The sequence below is a fragment of the Amphiura filiformis genome, chromosome 20, assembly GCF_039555335.1.
Source record: "Amphiura filiformis chromosome 20, Afil_fr2py, whole genome shotgun sequence".
Taxonomy (NCBI): Eukaryota; Metazoa; Echinodermata; class Ophiuroidea; order Amphilepidida; family Amphiuridae; genus Amphiura; species Amphiura filiformis.
The window spans coordinates 2,491,681-2,515,474 of NC_092647.1; the positions used below are offsets into that span (position 1 = coordinate 2,491,681).

The window sequence follows — 23,794 nt, forward strand, 5'->3', positions numbered from 1 at the left end:
TATTTGAGAGCAGCTCGTCAATCCCCTGAAATAACTCGCATGCAAGTGAGAGTGGGTTACTCTATGTTGTAATGACTTGGATTTGGACTTGAGTCTATTTAAGTTTTCTATCTGGTGACTTGACGAGTCAAATGACTGAAATTGGAAACCTAAACTGACTTGAGAGCAGTTCACAACTCTCACTCTCCTGAGTCCTGATACCATAAATGAGAGTGATTTACACTTGATGATCCATGGGTTAAGAAATGTCCATTCCCCAAATCATGGTTATGGTTCCATTCATCACTCAAGCTGTTGGTGCATGTAAATATGAAATACAATCTCCAGTCAGTGGCTGCACCAGGAATTTTTCAGGTGGGGGGGGGGGCATGGGGGAAAAGTGAATTTCGGGAGGAAGGCAAAATCAACAAATTTTGCATAAAATTACAGCAAATTTTTTTAATAATTTTGGGTTTTTGCTGGGAGGCAACTGGAGCTGGAGGGCAAGAGTTCTGAATACCCCCCTCCCCCTGTGGTAACACCACAGTCTCCAGTAGATGGTCCTGATCAGTGAATGACCTATACTTACATAGCCATCCTCTATAGGAGAGCAGAAGTCGTAGTAGATACCGACGGATGAACAGCAACACGATGAAGAAGATTACCCCGATTAAGCATGACACGATGACCACCTTAGGCAAGAAATACGGAGGACCTGGACAAGATAGAAGAAGATGATGATGAGATGAGTAAACATCAAATGTGACAGGGTCATCATTTTACAAGCAGTAAATTTTACAAGGTAGTGGCATAGCCAGGGAGGAACTGGGGGAGGGGAGCAAATTACCCCCCCATCCCATAGAAATATTACACTGATAAAATTGTTATTAAAATTATTTAAAATGGGACAACAAATTGACAAATGGGAACAAATATTTGGCTCCCCCTCCAAACACACACACCCCCACCCACATGCTTAAATTCTGACTACACCACTGAGTCTTGACCAGTAGCGTAGCCAGCGGGGGAGGGGGGAAGGGCGCAGACTGCCCCCCTGAAAAAAAATGAAAGAAAAAGGTGCCCCTATGACCAAAGGGCAAAGGAAAAGAAAAAGGGCAAAAAGAGCCCCTTTCCATCAAAATTCACCCCGTTCATGGGCCAAAATAGGGTAAAATGCAAAATTTTTGCGCATGCACATTGTCACATTAAGGCCATTTTCATCTCGATAATGGGGAAAAATAGTGTAAAATTCAAAAATTGTGCGCGCAGGCCTTTGTCTCTCTAAAAACAAAAATTGCATGTTGCAATATTTTTCAGCTGTGCCCCTGAAATTTTATTTGCCCCCCCCCCTTGACCAAGAAGGCTGGCTACGCCCCTGGTCTTGGCCATACATTGTATTTGGTTCCTACAATCGTTTCATGTCTATTTTCTTACCTTGTTTTATTGTTGTGTGCCTTTATTTTTACCTACACCTCAATATCGATTGTGTCACATATTTTACAGGGTCTTCTTGCCAGGGGATGAAGGAGTGGGGTAGCTATTAAAATAGGGACTCAAGCCATATGCTAAAAACATAAATAATCTCAAACTAGCTAGACCTGCTGAGAATACGGTACATGATTTTGGAGGTTAAAATATGTAGGCCTACCCTGATTTGATAAAAAATGCAAAAATATGCGATTTCCTGCAAAAAACCCAAAATCTATAGACCAATTTTTCCATTGATTTTTTTTTTTTTTTTTTTTTTAATGGAATGATTGCAGCACTTCACTCCAGGGCTCTCCAAATTGGCGGGGAAAATCGCAAAAAAAAAAATTCAGAGATTTTTCCTAAATAATAATGCATTTGCGTATTCTTAGGCCAAAAAAAAAAAAAAAAGGTTCGTCTCAAAGCTTATGCTGCGTTGTAAAATCCCACGATTTGACAAAAAACAAATGCGGAAATTTTTTTTATTTCAAAATTTTTTTTTTTTTAGTTTTTCCAGAAAAAATCGGCGAAAATCAGAGTTTTTTTTTCTCAAAATACCATGAAAAAAAGTCGGGAATAAAAATTTTTTTTTAAATCGCATTTCGCATTTGTTTTTAACTTTCTCGTGAGCTTTGAGACAAACCTTTTTTTTTGGCCTTAGCAGCCATATCTTAAACATTTCTTTCAAGGATTTTCTAATTTCAAGGAATCCTGACAAAAGCTGCAACTACCTTTGTAGATCTACAATTAAATCTGTTTTACAATAGAGTATTATTAAAAACATGCTAAAAATAAGACAAAATTAATGGAATTACTGTACTTCATGAGGTTGCAATCATCCATTATAATGCAGGCATTTTATTTATTAGTTTCTGCAGTAAAAATAACTTCACTAATGAAACGACAACATCCATTGATATTGTGGTGAATACCTTTTAAATGGATCTACTAACTCTATGTATACATGCTTGTTTGTTTTTTTACATCCATCCATTTTTTTTTCATACAACTTATACAAGTTGAAAAATAATCTTGGTGACTTCTTATAAGATGTCTTGCTGTAAAATTAGTATCTTATCTCATTTTTATGTCTATATTTTTCAAGTGTTCAATAAAAAAATACATAACACGTCCACAGATTTCTTATTTCTGTCTTCATCCGATGCAGTCGATCATAGCAATAAACACCCCTATTAAATATTTTGTCAATAATCAATATCCTCGATACAATACACCCCCACATTATACCATTGCCCCTTGCATTTCCTCATATCACATCCAAGCTCACATTGGGTGCCCCATTCCTTTTTAAAGGAATTTTTATTAAAGTACAGTTATGATCCCTACAGTTTGTCCACTCTGAAGTACAAAGTGACAACGCCTGCGTATACAGCGAGTTAACAGTGCGTAGTGCTGCGTCTCTGCTGCAGCTATGCGTGCCTTCAAAGTCGGCACACTGTGTGCGTCCGCGTCAGTACTTTGTACTTCAGAGTAGACTGACTGTGGTTCAATTCAGTCATCATACTGGCCAAAGTACCAAATACCAATTGTTAAAATGTTGCCAAAAGGTTATTGTTTTTGTGAAATAAAATTTAAAACCTTGAATATGTGAGTTGTGTCATCAATACCATGTGAGGAATAGATACAACAGCTGATGTAAACACTACAGACCACAATGGCCTCATCCCAATGGTGAAGTTCAATAACCTCAATTAAACAATCATAGTACAAAATTTGACCTCAAGTTGCAGAGTATGAGTTTTTGTTCCCCAATTGTCAAAGGTCATTCAATGAATGTGCAAATGTATTGGGGTTAAATAACTGTGCCCTGATAGATGAGCATGTTGTGGATCCTAGTGCAATAGCCGTAGTAGACATCAAACACATTAGCTGTGTTCATATTGTCGGACATACGCCCAGCGGAACGTGGTGGGTGCAAATTGCTAGGAGTAGCGGTAGGCGCTGCCAGAAGTAGTGGCAGTGTAAACAATGGTCAACAAGTTCCGCCAGGTGTATGTCCGATGATTAACTCCTGACAAAAGTCAGGAGTAGCGCACTAGTAGTGTGATCTGGTCGGCGTTGTGCTACAATGTACATATGTAGGAGTAGGCTATGTGTGGACATGTGGTAGGAATAGATACAATATTTGTGGAATTTTATCAAGGTTAGCGTAAGTTTACGCCGGGTGTAACTCAAAATGTGAAAATGACTATTAATGCTTCAATTATCATTGATTATGGGATGTGATACCAAGCAAACTGTGTCATATGGCCATGAAATTGATTTCAAAATGTGTTCAAAACATGTGTGCCTTTTCTTTTATCATTTTAAGTCACTAGCACTGATTCAATTGACCGCATTACAGAGAAATTCATCCAAATTCCGACCTGCCCCTGCCAGTTCAGTAAAATTAGCTAAAAACAAAAATTCCTAAATTGTTTATTTTCAGATTCTCCCGTTTCATATGTTTTTTTGTATAGGCCTATTTGTTAATTCCTCCAAATACTATCAAACAAGTCAACTGAGCTACCATACAATGTACCTTATACACACTATGGTTTCCATATCTCGCATTCTCTCATCAGAAATGTAATTAAATTAAACAGGCCTACAAAAAACCATAATCATAATTGCTGGCTGGCTGTCTGGTTGACCATCCAACTGTAAAGGGCACCTTGTTAATTACTCCTAATGGAAGCGGACATTTTTGCTGCATGTCAATATTCACCCTTTACTGGACTGTTTTTTACACACACTCACAGTCTCACAGCTATAAAAAATATTGATCAAATAATAATACATTAAAGCCACAATGTACGATCTTACAATATGAAATAGGTTAATTTTTTTCAAATCTGATTTTTTGGCATTTTGTAATGTTATGTATACACATGTCCCAACTTAGCCAAATCAGCCACATTTGTTGTGTTTGTAGGTCTAACCAGTCGAGCAATTTTTGACATATGTTGTAAAGTCATATTACGACTTTAAGTCCCCCATAGAACTCCACTCCATGTTAAACGGCCAAAATAGTCAGTGGGTTTTCTTAAAATGGACAGCAACCCTTCCCAGCAGTTATTACTAATATTATTTCAGCATTTTGGGTAAAGAATAACAATATTAAAATTAGCTGTAAATCATACACTATGGTTTTTAATTCAATACTGATGACCCTCAAATTGAGACAAATTCAAATTTGAGAATATCCAATTTGATTTTCCCTTTCATTTCTAATTAAAGGGTACAATATTTCATGATCCGCGCCCGGGGGGATCACTCGCATACCAAAGTGGTATGCATGCTCGTCCCAGCACCTCAAAAATGGACCCTAAATGGCGTAATCAGTGTGGAAAAATTTCACCCCTTATTGGCGTAAGGCTCTGAAAATCTTACCCTTAAAATATGGCGTAATTCGGCGTAAGAAACTAAAATGCACCCCTAAATGGTGTAAATTCTAAAACAAACCCACTGAAAATGAAAAAATATACCCTAAACGTCGAAACTTTACCTGAAAAGCACCCTTTTTTCTAAAAACGTCGACGCCGCCACAAGGCCAAAAATCAAGCCTTTTTTTTTTTTTTTGGGGACGAGCATGCGTACCACTTTGGTATGCGAGTGACCCCCCGGGGATCCGCGGTGTCATCCCACCACTTTTCTACCAGATGTTGAGATAAAGCCTTTATATAAAACCCCACATCTCATTTATCATAATTAATATCCCAAATACTGTTAAACAGTGGTATTTCAACACATGTAATTGGTCGCACTTTGTTGATTTTAAACTACTTTGTTTTCATGCTCTTAAGGGGTACTACACCTGTGGTAAATTGTGATATTTTTGTATTTTTCTAAAAACTAAAAACACACTGGTAACAAAAGTTATGTATATTGTTGGGGCAAGGAATCCAATTACTACACTGAAATTTCAGTGACCCAAGACAAGCAGTTCGTTATTTATGATAAGAAAAGAGGTACCGCTATGATGTACCTCATTTCCTATCATATATACTGAACCGCTTGTCTTGAGTCACTGAAATTTCAGTGTAGTAATTGGATTCCTTGCCCCAACAATATACATAACTTTTGTTACCAGTGTGTTTTTTAGTTTTTGAGAAAAATACAAAAAATATCACAAATTTACCACAGGGGTGTAGTACCCCCTTAACATGATTTTAAATTTGTGTATATAGCCCTGTGCATAAAAGAACACATTCGTAAACATTTATTTTCGCGGTAGCTGTACTGAGCGCAAAAAGTGTGAAAATTTATGTTCCACAAAAATGTCCATATTTACGGCAGATTGAAATATAAAACCCAGTGGAACAGCTGATTGCTTTAGTTTCCTGAGATAATTAGAAATTAAATGCTTGCTTATTTTATCACAGTAAAGCCGTAGTTCAGAAGATTAATTTCCATTTGTATCAGAAATTGTACAGTAGAAAGGTCAAACATTGACACTGCTTGTAATTGATATTCACTGTATCTAGACCATCATATATATAATATTTTTAAAATTTACAAAACAAGATCTCAACAATTTTTACCTCTGCTGTGATGCACCACTGCTAATTGTTCTAAATTAGGGACGGTTCACAAACACTTGTTAGGGGTGCCTGATGCAAAAAAATTTCATCGTGAAAATTTTTTCGGGGCCCCCCTTTACAGACCTCAAAAATTTCAGGGCCCCCCCCCCCTTTTGACATGAAAATTATGGGTCAACCCCATAGAAAAGCATAGAAAACTCAATTTTTCCAGGAAAATTTATGGGTTTTTTTTTCAGGGCCCCCCTTTGGAGGGTCAAAAAATTTCAGGGCCCCCTTTTTGCATCAGGCCCCCTAACAAGTGTTTGTGAACGGTCCCTTAGTTGGTTTCACTTAAAATAATTGCTTTTTGCAGCACAGTTGGTTTTAATCAATTTCACTATCTATCGTATAATATTTTTAAAATTTACAAACCCAGATCTCAACAATTTCTACATCTGCTGTGATGTACCACTGCCAATTATTCTAAATTAGTTGGTTTTGCTTAAAATAATTGCTTTTTGCAGCACAGTTGGTTTTAATCAATTCCAATACAGCAGCTGATAGAAATGCACCATTGATAATAGTACAAGGGGGTATCCAACAGTTTTTGACATCACCCAGAAGTGAAAGATCTATACCAATGAAATTTTGTCAGTGTAATCACTGGTCCTTACGTACATTATGGTCCAAAAATGGTCTCATAAGTATGTTTACTTTCTTTACAAGTGGCACTATAGATGGGAAGTAGCCGCATAACCTTTTCATGATAAGATCCTCCACTTTCTTGAGTTTCTTCACTGTGGCCGCATCATCCGTAAGTGATGGACGTCCACTTCTTCGTTCATCTGTGAGGGACATGTGGCCAGTTTGGAAATTCCTTTTTCAAAAAGCAACAGTGCCATATGATGGGCAATAATCACACCATAGATAGCTTTCATTTCATCATATATTTTCTGAGCATTGTAGGCCTAACCCTTCAAATGCAGGAACTTAATCACGCTGCCTGCTTCAATTTTCACCATCTTGCAGGTTATGTGCCTACTTCCCATCTAGCGCCACTTGTAAAGAAAGTAAACATACTTATGAGACCATTTTTGGACCATAATGTACATACGGATCAGTGATTACACTGACAAAATTTCACCAATATAGCTCTTTCACTTCTGGGTGATGTCAAAAACTTTTGGATACCCCCTCGTATTTGTATCCAATGCATTTCATATCTTATTATTTTTGTATTTTTTATTCATATCAGATGGATCATTGTCTTTTTGATATTTTTAAAGCAGAAGACTCGTTCACCTCATGGGTACTGCTGCCCTCCCCTCTTCTTCTTTTCTTTCTTATTAGTGCAGGCCTCATGTATGAGTATTGTCGCACTGTGTACAGGCAAGCTGTACTTATTTTTACTCTGGAACCTTGAGTATGACTAGAGTGTATTTTTGAAGCACAGTACCGTGATGATCCCCTGCTCTTTTACGTGCACACTGCATTACTGTCAGAAATACATGTACACTGGTCCGACGGCTTAAAGTGCCCTCCGAAGCACTAAGCAAGTAGAGTGAAGTGCCTTGGTCAAGGACACAAAGAGCCAGCCGAGCTCAAGCGGACCCTCTCAGATCTCAAACCCGAGACTCTGGGATTCACAGTGCAATGCCTTAACCGCTCGGCCACACTCCTCTCCTCTTGGTTTTAACACTCAGTTAAAATTGATACATCCGACCGGCTGACCATGACTTTTTAGCCCACTATGCCATTAAAACAAACAAGGCGGTTCTCAAACCACGAGTCTCGCCTGCTTTTGTGACCGCCTGCTTTTGTGACCACCTGCTTTTGCGATAACTGTTGGTAGAGAGGTAAATGAATTTGGCGGTTATTGGCTGGGCACGATTATCTGGCTGATGGTAACTGTACTGTACCCACCAAGTTTCATGCCCATGCAACAGTTTTTACTAATATGACCTCAGATGACCCCAGGTGGCCCTGAAATGACCTTCTAAAATTTTGGCTCTAAATGTTGACTGTACCCCTCGTGCTAAGTTTCATGCCCATACGAGTTTTTACTAATTTGACCTCAGATGACCACTGGTGGCCTCGAAATGACCTTCCAAAAATTTGGCTATAAATGTTGACTGTACCCACCAAGTTTCATGCCCATACGACAGTTTTCACTAATTTCACCTCAGTTGACCCCTGGTGACTCCGAAATTACCTTCCAAATATTTGGTTTTAAATATTGACTGTACCCACCAAGTTTCATGCCCATACTACAGTTTTTACTAATTTGACCTCAGATGACCCCTGGTGACCCCAAAATGACCTTCCAAAAATTTGACTTTAAATGTTGACTGTGTACCCACTAAGTTTAATGCCCATCCGACAGTTTTTACTAATTTGACCTCAGATGACCCTGGTAACCTCAAAATGACCTTCAAAAATTTGGCTTTAAATGTTGACTGTACCCACCAAGTTTCATGCCCATACGACAGTTTTCACTAATTTGACCTCAGATGACCCCTGGTGACCCCAAAATGACCTTCCAAAATTTGGCTTTATATGTTGACTGTACCCACCAAGTTTCATGCCCAGACGACAGTTTTTAATAATTTGACCTCAGATGACCCTGGTGACCCCAAAATGAACTTCCAAAATTTGGCTTGAAATGTTCACTGTACCCATCAAGTTTCATGCCCATACGACAGTTTTAATAACTTGACCTCAGATGACCCCGGATGACCCCGTAATGACCTTCCAAAAATTTGGCAAAACCAAACAACTATTTCATCAAAGTAATAAATCAAAACAGAAAGATGCTTCCTTTACGAGTTATCACTCATTGAAAGTGCTACTTTGCTATACTTTACATGGAAAGCGACTATCTTAAAGTCGTCATATTTCGTTAATTACATGACCGATCAAGCTGTTATTTGGATATGTGATGCACAGTTGAAAGTTAATTATTAAAAGATTTGGTGACCTCAGTTGACCTTTGACCTTGTATGTGACCTTTGACCTCACGAAATTGGATAAAGTATGTTGCGCTGAAAAATCAAATTTGGCAATACCAAAGAACTATTTCATGAAATAAATCAAAACAGAAAGATGCTTCCTTTACGAGTTATCACTCATTGAAAGTGCTACTTTGCTATACTTTACATGGAAAGCGACTATCTTAAAGTCGTCATATTTCCTTAATTACATGATCGATCAAGCTGTTAGTTGGATATGTGATGCACAGTTGAAAATTAGTTATTAAAAGATTTGGTGACCTCAGTTGACCTTTGACCTTGTATGTGACCTTTGACCTCACGAAATTGGATAAAGTATGTTGCGCTGAAAATCTAATCAGGTCGAGTACCACTGGCCACGCAACTCCCCACCAAGTAACGTCACTGTACCCCATACGGATCTCCAGATAATCTGTTCATAAGGTATTTTGCTTATTACGCATATATTATGCAAATTAGGTACTTAATTACCATATTTTACGCTCAAAATCTAATCAGGTCAAGAACCTCTGGCCCCACTACTCCTCACCAAGTTACGTCACTGTACCCCATACGGATCTCCAGATAAGCTGTTCACAAGGGTTTTTGCTTGATACGCATCAAATACGCATAAATTATGCAACCGAGGTACTTAATTACCATATTTTGCGCTGAAAATCAAATCGGGTTGAGATCCTCTGGTCATACTACCCCCTACCACGTTATGTTGACCGTACCCACCAAGTTTCGTGCCCATACGACAGTTTTTAGTCATTTGACCTCAGATGACCCCTGGATGACCTCGGGTGAACTTGACGCACTAACCAATACAAACTTGTTCTGTCTGAGGTGAAGATGCACCCACCCACCAAGTTTGAAGAACGTGCGACCCCTAGTCCGAGAAAATAGGTTTTGCGAGAAAATTAGCAAATTAGGTACTTAATTACCATATTTTGCGCTGAAAATCAAATCGGGTTGAGATCCTCTGGTCATACTACCCCCTACCACGTTTCATCATCATAGGGCTTATGGATCTTACGGATCCCCAGATACAGCTCCATAAGGCGGATTTCTTCAGATTTCCAACCATATTTGTAGAATCGTTCCGCATAAATTATGCAAATTAACAACTAAATGCGCATACTTTTCACGAAAAACTAATCAGGTGATTAGCAGGTGTGTATCATTCCTGTCACCAGGTTTCGTTACCATCGCCCGACGGATCTTGAGATAGTCTGTCCACAAACTCCGCTATCAATTTGCGCTGATTTTTGCATAAATTATGCAAATTAGCTATGTTAATTTGCATATTTTTCACCGAAAACATACGGTTACGGAGCAAACTTGGATACCCTTCCTCCCACCAAGTAGCGTCGCCGTAAGTCTTACGGTTCCCCAGATACAGTTCCGGACGGACACACATACATCCACACACACACCCCCACGGACGGACGGACGGACAGACAGAAATAGTGATTACTAAGTCCCATCCTGAACAAAGTTCAGGCGAGACAAAAAGGTTTGGGCCTTTATCCAAAGAGTTCTTGTGGCCCAAAATATTAATTTCTGCATAACTGATTATACTTATTTAGTATCCACCTTTTGTGACTGCTCAGTTCTAGTAGTACTAGTATGATTGTATTTTGAATGGCTGTACATCATGCACCACCAATTTTTAAATGTACCTCCATAGTATTATATCTAAATTTTCATCAAAAACCCATCCAGGGAAATTCTGCTGGAAGCCCTCATTGACAGAGTACCTACATCATATCATAAAACCATTGCTTACCTTTTGGGATATAGAAATACTCCCCAAAATTCCAGAATTTATCATTGACAACCTTCATTATCGGATAGTCTGTAACCATGACGATTGCTACCAAGGCAACAACAACACCGAGATTCCATAGAGACGTGGGCCACATGCCATTCTTGATCAGATTCCTGATAAAAACAAAATTATGTTATACTAGTTATGGTTATCTGGAATTGAGTCATTAAGTCAAGTCCAATTCAAGTGAAGTCTAATTCAGTGGTGAATTGAGTCAAAGTCATTTTAGGTTCCCAAGTCAAGCCATTTTGGGTTCCCAAGTCAAGCCATTTTGGGTTCCCAAGTCAAGCCATTTTGGGTTCCCAGGTCAAGCCATTTTAGGTTCCCAAGTCAAGCCATTTTGGGTTCCCAAGTCAAGCCATTTTGGGTTCCCAAGTCAAGCCATTTTGGGTTCCCAAGTCATCCATTTTGGGTTCACAAGTCAAGCCATTTTGGGTTCCCAAGTCAAGCCATTTTGGGTTCCCAAGTCAAGTAATTTTGGGTTCCCAAGTCAAGCCATTTTGGGTTCCCAAGTCAAGCCATTTTGGGTTCCCAAGTCAAGCCATTTTGGGTTCCCAAGTCAAGCCATTTTGGATTCCCAAGTCAAGCCATTTTGGGTTCCCAAGTCAAGCCATTTTGGGTTCCCAAGTCAAGCCATTTTGGGTTCCCAAGTTATCCATTTTGCACAAGTCAAGCCATTTTGGGTTCCCAAGTCAAGCCATTTTGGGTTCCCAAGTCAAGCAATTTTGGGTTCCCAAGTCAAGACATTTTGGGTTCCCAAGTCAAGCCATTTTGGGTTCCCAAGTCAACCCATTTTGGGTTCCCAAGTCAAGCCATTTTGGATTCCCAAGTCAAGCCATTTTGGGTTCCCAAGTCAAGCCATTTTGGGTTCCCAAGTTAAGCCATTTTGGGTTCCCAGGTCAAGCCATTTTGGGTTCCCAAGTCAAGCCATTTTGGGTTCCCAAGTCAAGCCATTTTGGGTTCCCAAGTCAAGCCATTTTGGGTTCCCAAGTCAAGCCATTTTGGGTTCCCAAGTCATCCATTTTGGGTTCACAAGTCAAGCCATTTTGGGTTCCCAAGTCAAGCCATTTTGGGTTCCCAAGTCAAGTCATTTTGGGTTCCCAAGTCAAGCCATTTTGGGTTCCCAAGTCAAGCCATTTTGGGTTCCCAAGTCAAGCCATTTTGGGTTCCCAAGTCAAGCCATTTTGGGTTCCCAAGTCAAGCCATTTTGGGTTCCCAAGTCATTTTGGGTTCCCAAGTCAAGCCATTTTGGGTTCCCAAGTCAAGCCATTTTGGGTTCCCAAGTCAAGCCATTTTGGGTTCCCAAGTCAAGCCATTTTGGGTTCCCAAGTCAAGCCATTTTGGGTTCCCAAGTCAAGCCATTTTGGGTTCCCAAGTCAAGCCATTTTGGGTTCCCAAGTCAAGTCATTTTGGGTTCCCAAGTCAAGCCATTTTGGGTTCCCAAATCAAGTCATTTTGGGTTCCCAAGTCAAGCCATTTTGGGTTCCCAAGTCAAGCGTCAAACCATTTTGGGATCCCAAGTCAAGTCATTTTAGGTTCCCAAGTCAAGTCATTTTGGGTTCCCAAGTCAAGGCATTTTGGGTTCCCAAGTCAAGCCATTTTGGGTTCCCAAGTCAAGTCATTTTAGGTTATTAAGTCAAGTCATTTTGGGTTCCCAAGTCAAGCCATTTTGGGTTCCCAAGTCAAGTCATTTTGGGTTCCCAAGTCAAGTCATTTTGGGTTCCCAAGTCAAGCCATTTTGGGTTCCCAAGTCGAGCCATTTTGGGTTCCCAAGTCAAGCGTCAAGCCATTTTGAGTTCCCAAGTCAAGTCATTTTAGGTTCCCAAGTCAAGTCATTTTGGGTTCCCAAGTCAAGCCATTTTGGGTTCCCAAGTCAAGGCATTTTGGGTTCCCAAGTCAAGCCATTTTGGGTTCCCAAGTCAAGTCATTTTAGGTTCCTAAGTCAAGTCATTTTGGGTTCTAAAGTCAAGTCATTTTGGGTTCCCAAGTCAAGCCATTTTGGGTTCCCAAGTCAAGTCATTTTAGGTTCCTAAGTCAAGCCATTTTGAGTTCCCAAGTCAAGCCATTTTGGGTTCCCAAGTCAAGCCATTTTGGGTTCCCAAGTCAAGCCATTTTGAGTTCCCAAGTCAAGCCATTTTGGGTTCCCAAGTCAAGCCATTTTGGGTTCCCAAGTCAAGTCATTTTGGGTTCCCAAGTCAAGCCATTTTGGGTTCCCAAGTCAAGCCATTTTGGGTTCCCAAGTCAAGCCATTTTGGGTTCCCAAGTCAAGTCATTTTGGGTTCCAAAGTCAAGCCATTTTGGGTTCCCAAGTCATCCATTTTGGGTTCACAAGTCAAGCCATTTTGGGTTCCCAAGTCAAGCCATTTTGGGTTCCTAAGTCAAGCCATTTTGGGTTCCCAAGTCAAGCCATTTTGGGTTCCCAAGTCAAGCCATTTTGGGTTCCCAAGTCAAGTCATTTTAGGTTCCTAAGTCAAGTCATTTTGGGTTCCCAAGTCAAGCCATTTTGGGTTTCAAGGAGTTCCCAAGTCAAGCCATTTTGGGTTCCCAAGTCAAGCCATTTTGGGTTCCCAAGTCAAGTCATTTTGGGTTCCCAAGTCAAGCCATTTTGGGTTCCCAAGTCAAGCCATTTTGGGTTCCCAAGTCAAGCCATTTTGGGTTCCCAAGTCAAGTCATTTTGGGTTCCAAAGTCAAGCCATTTTGGGTTCCCAAGTCATCCATTTTGGGTTCACAAGTCAAGCCATTTTGGGTTCCCAAGTCAAGCCATTTTGGGTTCCCAAGTCAAGCCATTTTGGGTTCCCAAGTCAAGCCATTTTGGGTTCCCAAGTCAAGCCATTTTGGGTTCCCAAGTCAAGTCATTTTAGGTTCCTAAGTCAAGTCATTTTGGGTTCCCAAGTCAAGCCATTTTGGGTTCCCAAGTCAAGTCATTTTGGGTTCCCAAGTCAAGTCATTTTGGGTTCCCAAGTCAAGCCATTTTGGGTTCCCAAGTCAAGCCATTTTGGGTTCCCAAGTCAAGCGTCAAGCCATTTTGAGTTCCCAAGTCAAGTCATTTTAGGTTCCCAAGTCAAGTCATTTTGGGTTCCCAAGTCAAGCCATTTTGGGTTCCCAAGTCAAGGCATTTTGGGTTCCCAAGTCAAGCCATTTTGGGTTCCCAAGTCAAGGCATTTTGGGTTCCCAAGTCAAGCCATTTTGGGTTCCCAAGTCAAGTCATTTTAGGTTCCTAAGTCAAGTCATTTTGGGTTCTAAAGTCAAGTCATTTTGGGTTCCCAAATCAAGCCATTTTGGGTTCCCAAGTCAAGTCATTTTGGGTTCCCAAGTCATGTCATTTTGGGTTCCCAAGTCAAGTCATTTTGGGTTCCCAAGTTAAGTCATTTTGGGTTCCCAAGTCAAGCCATTTTGGGTTCCCAAGTCAAGGCATTTTGGGTTCCCAAGTCAAGCCATTTTGGGTTCCCAAGTCAAGTCATTTTAGGTTCCTAAGTCAAGTCATTTTGGGTTCTAAAGTCAAGTCATTTTGGGTTCCCAAGTCAAGCCATTTTGGGTTCCCAAGTCAAGTCATTTTGGGTTCCCAAGTCAAGCCATTTTGGGTTCCCAAATCAAGTCATTTTGGGTTCCCAAGTCAAGTCATTTTGGGTTCCCAAGTCAAGCGTCAAGCCATTTTGAGTTCCCAAGTCAAGTCATTTTAGGTTCCCAAGTCAAGTCATTTTGGGTTCCCAAGTCAAGCCATTTTGGGTTCCCAAGTCAAGGCATTTTGGGTTCCCAAGTCAAGCCATTTTGGGTTCCCAAGTCAAGTCAATTTAGGTTCCTAAGTCAAGTCATTTTGGGTTCTAAAGTCAAGTCATTTTGGGTTCTCAAGTCAAGCCATTTTGGGTTCCCAAGTCAAGTGATTTTGGGTTCCCAAGTTAAGTCATTTTGGGTTCCCAAGTCAAGCCATTTTGGGTTCCCAAGTTAAGTCATTTTGAGTTCCCCAAGGCAAGTCATTTTGGGTTCCAAAGTCAAGTCATTTGGGTTCCCAAAAGTCAAGTCATTTGGGTTCCCAAGTCAAGTCATTTGGGATTCCCAAGTCAAGTCATTTGGGGTTCCCAAGTCAAGTCATTTGGTGTTTCAAAGTCAAATAATATTGGGTCCCAAGTCAAGTCACTGTGGGTTCCCAAGTCAAGTCATGTTGGATTTCCAATTCAAACCAAGTCTTTGTGGGTTCCAAAGTCAAGCCATATTGGGTTCCCAACAAGTCAAGTCAAAAGAATTTGTGATGTGACTAAGTCAAGTCATAAAAGAATCTATATGACTTGAGTCAACTTGAGTGCAATTCCATATTACGTCATAACAAATGACTGTCAAGGACGAGTCATAATGACTTCCCGACAAGTCACCAGAAATTTGTGACTTGAGTCACCTCAGTCCAAAATAATGCCAAGTCATAACAGGTGACTTCCTGACAAGTCAAGTCACTAGAAATGTGACTTCAGTCAACTTAAGTCCAAGTCAATGATGAAACATAACAATCCTGAGAAACTGCTTATTTATATAGAGGGTGGATCTGCATAAAACTTTAAAAAACATTTATAAACTTACCTAACCCTAAAGAATCGTCTCAGCATAGTGCGTCTCCATGACCTCCAAGCCACCTTCCACTTCACATCTTGACCTTCTTCAAAGTCTTCCACATGGACAATGGGTTCCTTGGTGGCACTCCTGGCTTCTGCCATGGCTAAACAGAGAAACCCTGGCTGGGGAAGAGGCTAAGCAGTGAAACCCTGGCTGGGGAAGAAGCAAAAAAAAGTTTACAAATTTATTAAAAATTCTACAATTTTGTAAATGTTCAATTAGTGAGGAAGCTTCCTATTTTAAACTGTTGCGATTTGGTAGTTCACAGCATCTTGCGAATGGTAGTTTTTTTGTGTGTTTTTTTTATTCATTTTGCTTTTAGATTAAACAGGACAAAAGACAAATAACTTGAGAAAAAATAAATAAAAGATAGAAAGAATAAAAACAACACACACAAATACAAAAGCATCTCTTAATTCACTAGTACAATACAATATTATGCATATTTATGTTATATTTATATATAATTACTTTGTTGTTACATTTATTTTCTTACACAAAACCATCCCATTTCATATGAAAGATATTCAATTCTCTGAAAACAAGCTTTTTCTTCAAATTCAAATTCAAATATCACATACTTTTCTAGGTCCTGTGGTTCTTGAGTTATGCTGTAAAGAGGGCTGAAACAACAACACTTTTGTAAAACGTACATAACTCATTTCAACAATAAATCAAGCACGCTTTCAAAGTATATGATTTGTAGGATGAACTTTTGCAAAACATCAAAGTGTTATTTTTCAATAATATATTGATTTTTAAAATAATGAAAATCAATTTTTTGTTTTTGTTTTGGCTGCTTCTACCAACAATACTGCGTCTACCCTTAAGATGACATTATGATAATTAGTATAATGATGAAAGGGGCTGCGAATGGTAGTGATCTTTGGCAAAAATTACATTGATCATTTCATAGCGAGCGTATAGAAGAACTCAAATATCACATACTTTTCTAGGTCCTGTGGTTCTTGAGTTATGCTGTAAAGAGGGCTGAAACAACAACACTTTTGTAAAACGTACATAACTCATTTCAACAACAAATCAAGCACGCTTTCAAAGTATATGATTTGTAGAATGAACTTTTGCAAAACATCAAAGTGTTATTTTATAATATATTAATTTTTAAATAACGAAAATCTTTTTTTTTGTTTTTTTTGTTTTAGCTGCTTCGACCAACAATACTGCGTCTACCGTTAAGATGACATTATGATAATTAGTATAATGATGAAAGGGGCTCTGAGAGATCTCTAAATGTTAAAACAGATTTTTCTCCAACCCTACAGAGGTACAGAAAATACTATGGTTCATTGGTTACAAATGATAAAATGTTTAATCAATACTTTATCATGTGATTTCAACTGGTTTTCAATCACCATCACAGACTTCCTTCATCATTCTCTAAATTAAAATTATTCCAAATATTGAATTGGCCCTGAAACCAATGAACCATAGCACAAAATACACCAAAACCACAGATCTTTTAAGTAGGATAAATTTGTATAATAGGTCTATTATGTTGAAGATTTTAGGATATTCTAGTCTTTAGAATTTGGTCAAGGATTTGCATAAAAGATTTTCTGTTCCTCTGGAAGAGATTATTGTCATGACACCGTTTACAATAATAATTCAGGAAGAGAAATTGATCAAACTAAAAGGAAAATGATATATTATAGACGAATCCAAGTAGCCAAGTCATGGTCAGGATTTGGTCGGACATCTTTGGGTAGCCGCTAGCACCAACCTGGTGCTTTGAGCGTCAATTGTGCAAATAAAAGCCGCCTAACACCTAGAGAAGATGCAAGGACGAGGAGGGTTAATAGAATAATAGCTAATAATATATATAATGGAGATAATTCAGGTAATCCCGTAGCATCTATTCATACATATAGTCCTTTTGTTCGCAAGTACATCAATGCATAGATACCGCGTGTAGTTAATCCGATTATTATGTCACTTTTGTCTGCCTGTGTTTTCGCGGAAGGTGTAAAACGGGTGATGGAATGCAGTTTAAAATTTCCGCCAAGGCGAATCATTTCACATTTTGAGTGCATTGTAGCCGACGGCTACCCAACTAAAGGCTGCTAGTCAGGTGTAGGAATGCGTGTATTTGGATTCGTCTATATGTGCATTATGTAGGTATACTTAATTTTTAATTTAAATATTTTCACTAAATCTAGCATGCTAGCATGGTTAAAAAAATCTAGCAAACTTTGGTAAGGCCAAAAAAAAGGTTTGTCTCAAAGCTGCCCGCTTGCATTTGTAAAATCCCATGATTTGAAAAAAAAAGAAATGCAGACATTCTTTTATTTCAAATTTTTTTTCATTTTTTCCGGAAAAATTCAGCGAAAAATCAGATTTTTTTTCCTAAAAATACTATCAAAATACCAAGTCGGGGAAAAAAATCACATTTCGCATTTGTTTCAAACCACTCGTGAACTTTGAGGGAAACCTCAAAAAGTTGCTAAAACTACACTTCTGCAAAATTTTTGACTGTCCAAAATAGGCAAATCTTGCTCAAAAGACACAGTCAACTCATCAAAATAACTTTCATCCAAATTTCAACATTAACAGAATAAATAACCTCCGGTGCAAAACACTGCACCGATGTCTGACCGAAAACGATAGCAAAACACTCTAGCGTTGAATGCGTAACTATCGTGTGCAAATTCGAAGCTAGAGTTCTCGAGTAACATTTAGCATTCACCAGTCACGCATTACGCAAGCACAACTAGAGTAAGCACTACGCCAACAGCGTGCACGACATTCTATATCAATACCGGTACACGGTATTCTGAGTCTTATTTTCCCCGCCTTATACATGTATAATAAGCCGAACAAACTTTAATACTGTGTTAGTACATGAGTATGAGAATCTATGATGGATGTTGGCCTGTTGGGTATTAAAATACATCACAAAAAATAAAGACTGCACACAAATGAGTTTAAAACTAAAAGCTGGCGCATCAAGTTTATATTAATAAAAGGAGGCCAAAAAGTGTATTCTGTATCTGTCACGTCGGTAGAGTCTCCTTCATCAGGTAACTCTTCTTCTTCTTTCCGTTACTGTGCATAAACCTCCTATGTATTTCTGCTGTTGAGTATAATTTTGTTTGTGTGTGGGAGGCTCATGGATGTGTTTACATCAATGAGTCTCTCACACACTCTACACTAGTGGCATCTCCATCTTTAGATGGAGATGGTTGTGTACCTTTGCATTTGGTTTCAGTGTGCTTTTTGTTACCGGTATATGAGATTATTAGTGTAATTTTTATTATGGAAAACTGTATTTATTTTGATCTTAATGTATATTGATGTATTGATGCCGGTGTGAGGTGCACCGACAGTCCCACTTGGGGATTTTGTCGGTGGGTCTCTCACTGGTGTTAGTGTTACTCTTGCCATTCTAAAGTTGTTTGCTTGCAGCTGGTCTGCTATTTTTATGCATAGTATTGTTTGTATAATTCTTAAGGGCTGGGGTATGAACGTTTGGACAGTATTTATTTTGGGACATTAGAGCACATCAGACATATCGAATTGCATTCTGAATATGAAGAATGTCATTCTGATATCAAATAATTTTGGTTTTTGAAATTCGCAATTTAATACACATTTTATGGCAAATCATTAAAATTGATATTTTTGATATTTAACAGTACTCGGTAAACTTTATAAATCTGATGATTTATACTTAAAGTGTATGTAGGTGGGATGAAAAGCCGACGATCAATTGAAAATTTTGACCTTTCGTATTGAAGATATGGATTTTTTTTTCCCAAAACACAAAAAAAAATTAGGTCTTTTTGGGAAAAAAATCTATATATCTTCAATATGAAAGGTCAAAATTTTCAATTGACCGTCGGCTTTTCCTCCCTGCTACATACACTTTAAGAATATATCATCAGATTTATATAATTTACTTTGAGGACTGTTATATATCAAAAATTTGAAAAATATCAAATTTTTATAATTTGTCATAAAATTTGTATTATATTGTGATTTTCAAAAATGAAAATTATTTGATATCAGAAAGACATGCTTCAGATTCAGAATGTAATTCGATAGGTCTGAGGTGCTCTCAAGTCCCACAAAAAATACTGTCGAAACGCAATAAAAGCTCATTTTAGATCCCTTAAGTTAAAATCATATATTGTAAATTAAGTTTGATAGTTTTTAAATTCTGTAAAGCGCATTGAGGAATCTGAGATTCACAATGCGCTATATAAATGCTGTTTTATTATTATTATTATTATTAGGAGTATACTCGCACAAATACCGTCACCAACAAGTAGTAAGAGTTACCATGGAATTGCTAATAGATTTCTCGATCAACATGATCAATCAAGCCGAAAAAACTATGTCCAGCGAGGTCATGTCACACTTCCGTGTGACATGTCCAGAACTCCCATACATTTTCGGGAGCGACAGACAAATTGCAGAACAGCGTGCCAATTTAAGCTTCCTGTAATATCTATTGCACATAACATACGAAGTCACAAACTTACAAACTTCAATATGAACTTCAAATACACCAGACCAGCTGTTAATCATTACCGATCCTTCAGAACGTTTTACTCTTGCAGCTGTTTGATGTAATGCGTTGTTTACAATTTTATCAGAAATGTGGGAAATCGCCAGGCCTTCTTCTGGAAATGCGCAAGGCATTATGGGAAATTGTCAGAGCTGCGCACGTTGTGTAGCCTAAGTTTCTTGGCCCCGATCTCGAAACAATAAACATGGCGGAATAAAATGACCGTGCGTAAGCAGTAAAGGGACTGGTGGATCAAACCTATGTAACTCATCGGTCTGACAAGGTCAGGTCATTACGCATCATCAGAGAGGAGAGCGTGGCCTAGCGGTTAAGGCATAGGACTGTGAACCCAAGGGTCAAGGGTTCGAATCCCAGGTCCGGCTCTTTGTGTCCTTGAGCAAGACACTTCACTCTACTTGCTTAGTGCTTCGGAGGGCACTTTAAGCTGTCGGTCCTGTGTACATGCATATTTTCTCACATTAATGTAGTGTGCGTTAAAGAACGTCACAGGCTATTCGAAAAGAGCAGGGGATCATCCCGGTCATGTTGACTGTACTTCAAAATACACTCATCTACTCTAGGTTCCAGAGTAAAAAATACGTACAGCTTGTCTGTACGCAGTGTGATAATACTCATACATATGAGGGAGGCACTTATAAGGAAGGAAGGAAGGAAGAGTTGGTAAATACGTCATCTGCTTAATTATTCATAGCTACGCTTGAACCGCTGGAATACATGGATTACGCCATTGTTGTAGCCGAGAGAGCAAGCGTGAGGTGAGCAAGCGTGAGGTCTGGACTAGACATGATCACATTTTGAACATGCGAGGAGGGGTTCATTAAACTTACTTACAATGCACCAAGATCCTGTCTTAACTGTGTAATCCAATAGGAAAATGAAGAAAATTTGGATTTTGACCCTCAAAACTCCAATGTAGCATGATTTTTAAAAAATCTGCATTTGAATAATATTTGATACTATCAAATAAATGAAAGCCACATAATTTCATGAAACATTTGCGAAAGTTTTGTAAAATGGCCCTTCGTGCTCAAAAATTTAGCCATAAAGTACATACACACATGTTATGACATAGGAAGCCATTTATAATGCTGGGACACACAATTTGGCCCATTTTGGGACATTCAGGCGAGCATACTTTTCCTCATAACATTGCCAATTATAGGCCTACATACATGATTGACCCCTCATTTTTTACGTTAAATGATTCTCTTTTTAATGAAAGCAATTTTAGATGAATTTTATTAAATTTCAAAATTCTATGAACATGCCTATCTGGACACTTTTCTTGTTCTGGACACAAATTTGTCATAAATATATTGGGGATGTCCAGTATTTAACTTTAAGGGCACTTTTTACATACAGATGATAGTACAGGTACGTTTGCTTGTGATAGGGTAGATTCGATAGCTGTACAAATTGTACAAAATATCAATTTGATAATGACCTCAAATTGTTTACAAAAACATATTTTTCCATACGTTGTCATTGTATCCAGTTGTTCGACGTTTACCGATAAACATAGGCCCTATTGCTTTGGTAACAGACTAACACTTAACAGGAACAATAACATGACATGTCAATCATGCAAAACAAAACATGCACACAAAAAAGAATGTAAGCTTATCTTTAGTTTTATCAATATCGACCGCACTCCACATGTTATCAACAAATCGCATTTATTCACAAAAGTATATTTTATTCAATGCATTCACTCACCAGTCAACAGATGCGAAGAACGGGGGAACAGCACAAAGAGAAAGTTGTTGTGTACGAAATTGTGGAAGTCTACCACGAATTTGCACGGTGGTCGTGACCCGAAATTACCTCAGTGTTGCCAGTTGACCTAGCAATCAATTTACACCCAAACACCCAAAAAGCACCCAACTACTATTACGTGCAATGTATACGGGAACTTGTGGTACGGGAAAATCCCGTCCCGTCGCCTCAGCTCCGAGTAAAGTCAAAGCATTATCTTGATGGTCAGGTCAAAGTGTGTCAAAAGTCCAAATTGGTGAATGTGAAATTTAAAACTTTTAAAATTTGCTTGAGGAAGAAAACATCATGAAGAATATAATTTAATTTTTGTATGATTTCTGATACTCGGATAGTGCCATTTACCCCGTGAACATGAAAAAGTACCGGTAGGCTCTGATATAGGCCCCATGTCACTGGACAGTGGAAATGATATCATATTTATATTAAAGGCCCTATAAAATTAGGCCTAATGTTTTGGTTCTCGTCCAGAGGATTTTAATGAATTGATGAAGCATGAGGGAGGGAGGCTTTTTTTCCTTAGCATTGTTAGTAGTTTTCGGTCTTTTCCAACAGTGCTCGGGGAAAGGAAAAGCCCACCCCTTTTTTTTTTTTTTTTTTAGGCCTATGTAAGATTCTGAGGGATAAACCCATAGATTAGCCTACCACAAAAAGTCTTTGAAGTGATCCATGCTCTCTAAATTCTACTAAAGATAGCATTTACACAGGGGTGCTATCTATTGAAGATAGCAATTACACAGGGGTGCTATCTACTGAATATAGCATTTACACAGGTGCTATCTACTGAAAATAGCATTTACACAGGGGTGCTATCTATTGAAGATAGCATTTACACAGAGGTGCTATCTACTGAAGTTAGCATTTACACAGTAGTGTTATCTACTAAAGATAGCATTTACGCAGGGGTGCTATCTACTGAAGATAGCATTTATACAGGGGTGCTATCTACTTAAGATAGCATTTACACAGGGGTGCTATCTACTGAAGATATCATTTACACAGGGGTACTATCTACTGAAGATAGCATTTACACAGGGGTACTATCTACTGAGGATATCACTTATAGACATGGATGCTACCGGTATGTACTAAAGATAGCATTTACACAGGTTTCTATCTGCGGAAGATAGCATTTACACAGGGTGCTATCTACTAAAGATAGCATTTATTCAGGGGTGCTATCTACTAAAGATATCATTTATTCAGGAGTGCTTTGTACTGAAGATAGCATTTACACAGGGGTGCTTAATGTACTGAAGGTGTGCTATCTACTGAAGATAGCATTTACACAGGGTGCTATCTACTAAAGATATCATTTATTCAGGGGTGCTATCTACTGAAGATAGCATTTACATAGGGGTGCTATCTGCTAAAGATAGCATTTACACAGGTGTGCTAAAGATAGCTAGCATTTACACAGGTGTGCTATGTACTGAAGATTGCATTTATTCAGGGGTGTTATCTACTGAAGATTGCATTTATTCAGGGGTGTTATCTACTGAAGATAGCATTTACACAGGTGTGCTATGTACTGAAGATTGCATTTATTCAGGGGTGCTATCTACTGAAGATATCATTTACACAGGGGTGTTATCTACTGAAGATTGCATTTACACAGGGGTGCTATCTACTGAAGATAGCATTTATTCAGGGGTGTTATCTACTGAAGATTGCATTTATTCAGGGGTGTTATCTACTGAAGATAGCATTTACACAGGTGTGCTATGTACTGAAGATTGCATTTACACAGGGGTGTTATCTACTGAAGATAGCATTTACACAGGTGTGCTATGTACTGAAGATTGCATTTACACAGGGGTGCTATCTACTGAAGATAGCATTTACACAGGGGTGTTATCTACTGAAGATAGCATTTACACAGGGGTGCTATGTATATACTGAAGATTGCATTTATTCAGGGGTGTTATCTACTGAAGATAGCATTTACACAGGGGTGCTATGTACTGAAGATTGCATTTATTCAGGGGTGCTATCTACTGATCACATACATGAGTACCGGTCAACCTTAAGCTTGTAGAAGAGCCTATAAATTTCTACAAGTCCACCTATACTTTTTTGT

The 23,794-nt window shown here is 38.7% G+C and overlaps 1 protein-coding gene across 1 annotated transcript in view; it reads right to left on the reverse strand.

Moving 5' to 3' along the window:
• Positions 1-21,745, reverse strand: part of LOC140142994 (carnitine O-palmitoyltransferase 1, liver isoform-like) — a 44,605-nt gene extending 22,860 nt beyond the window's left edge. The window contains exons 1-4 of the mRNA XM_072165022.1: positions 21,658-21,745; positions 15,360-15,545; positions 10,749-10,903; positions 569-694 (exon numbers count right to left, since the gene is read on the reverse strand). Of these exons, the coding sequence (XP_072021123.1) occupies positions 569-694; positions 10,749-10,903; positions 15,360-15,493 (415 nt within the window). The 5' untranslated portion in view covers positions 15,494-15,545; positions 21,658-21,745. The remainder of the gene's footprint in view (positions 1-568; positions 695-10,748; positions 10,904-15,359; positions 15,546-21,657) is intronic.
• Between the last annotated feature and the right edge of the window lie 2,049 nt (positions 21,746-23,794).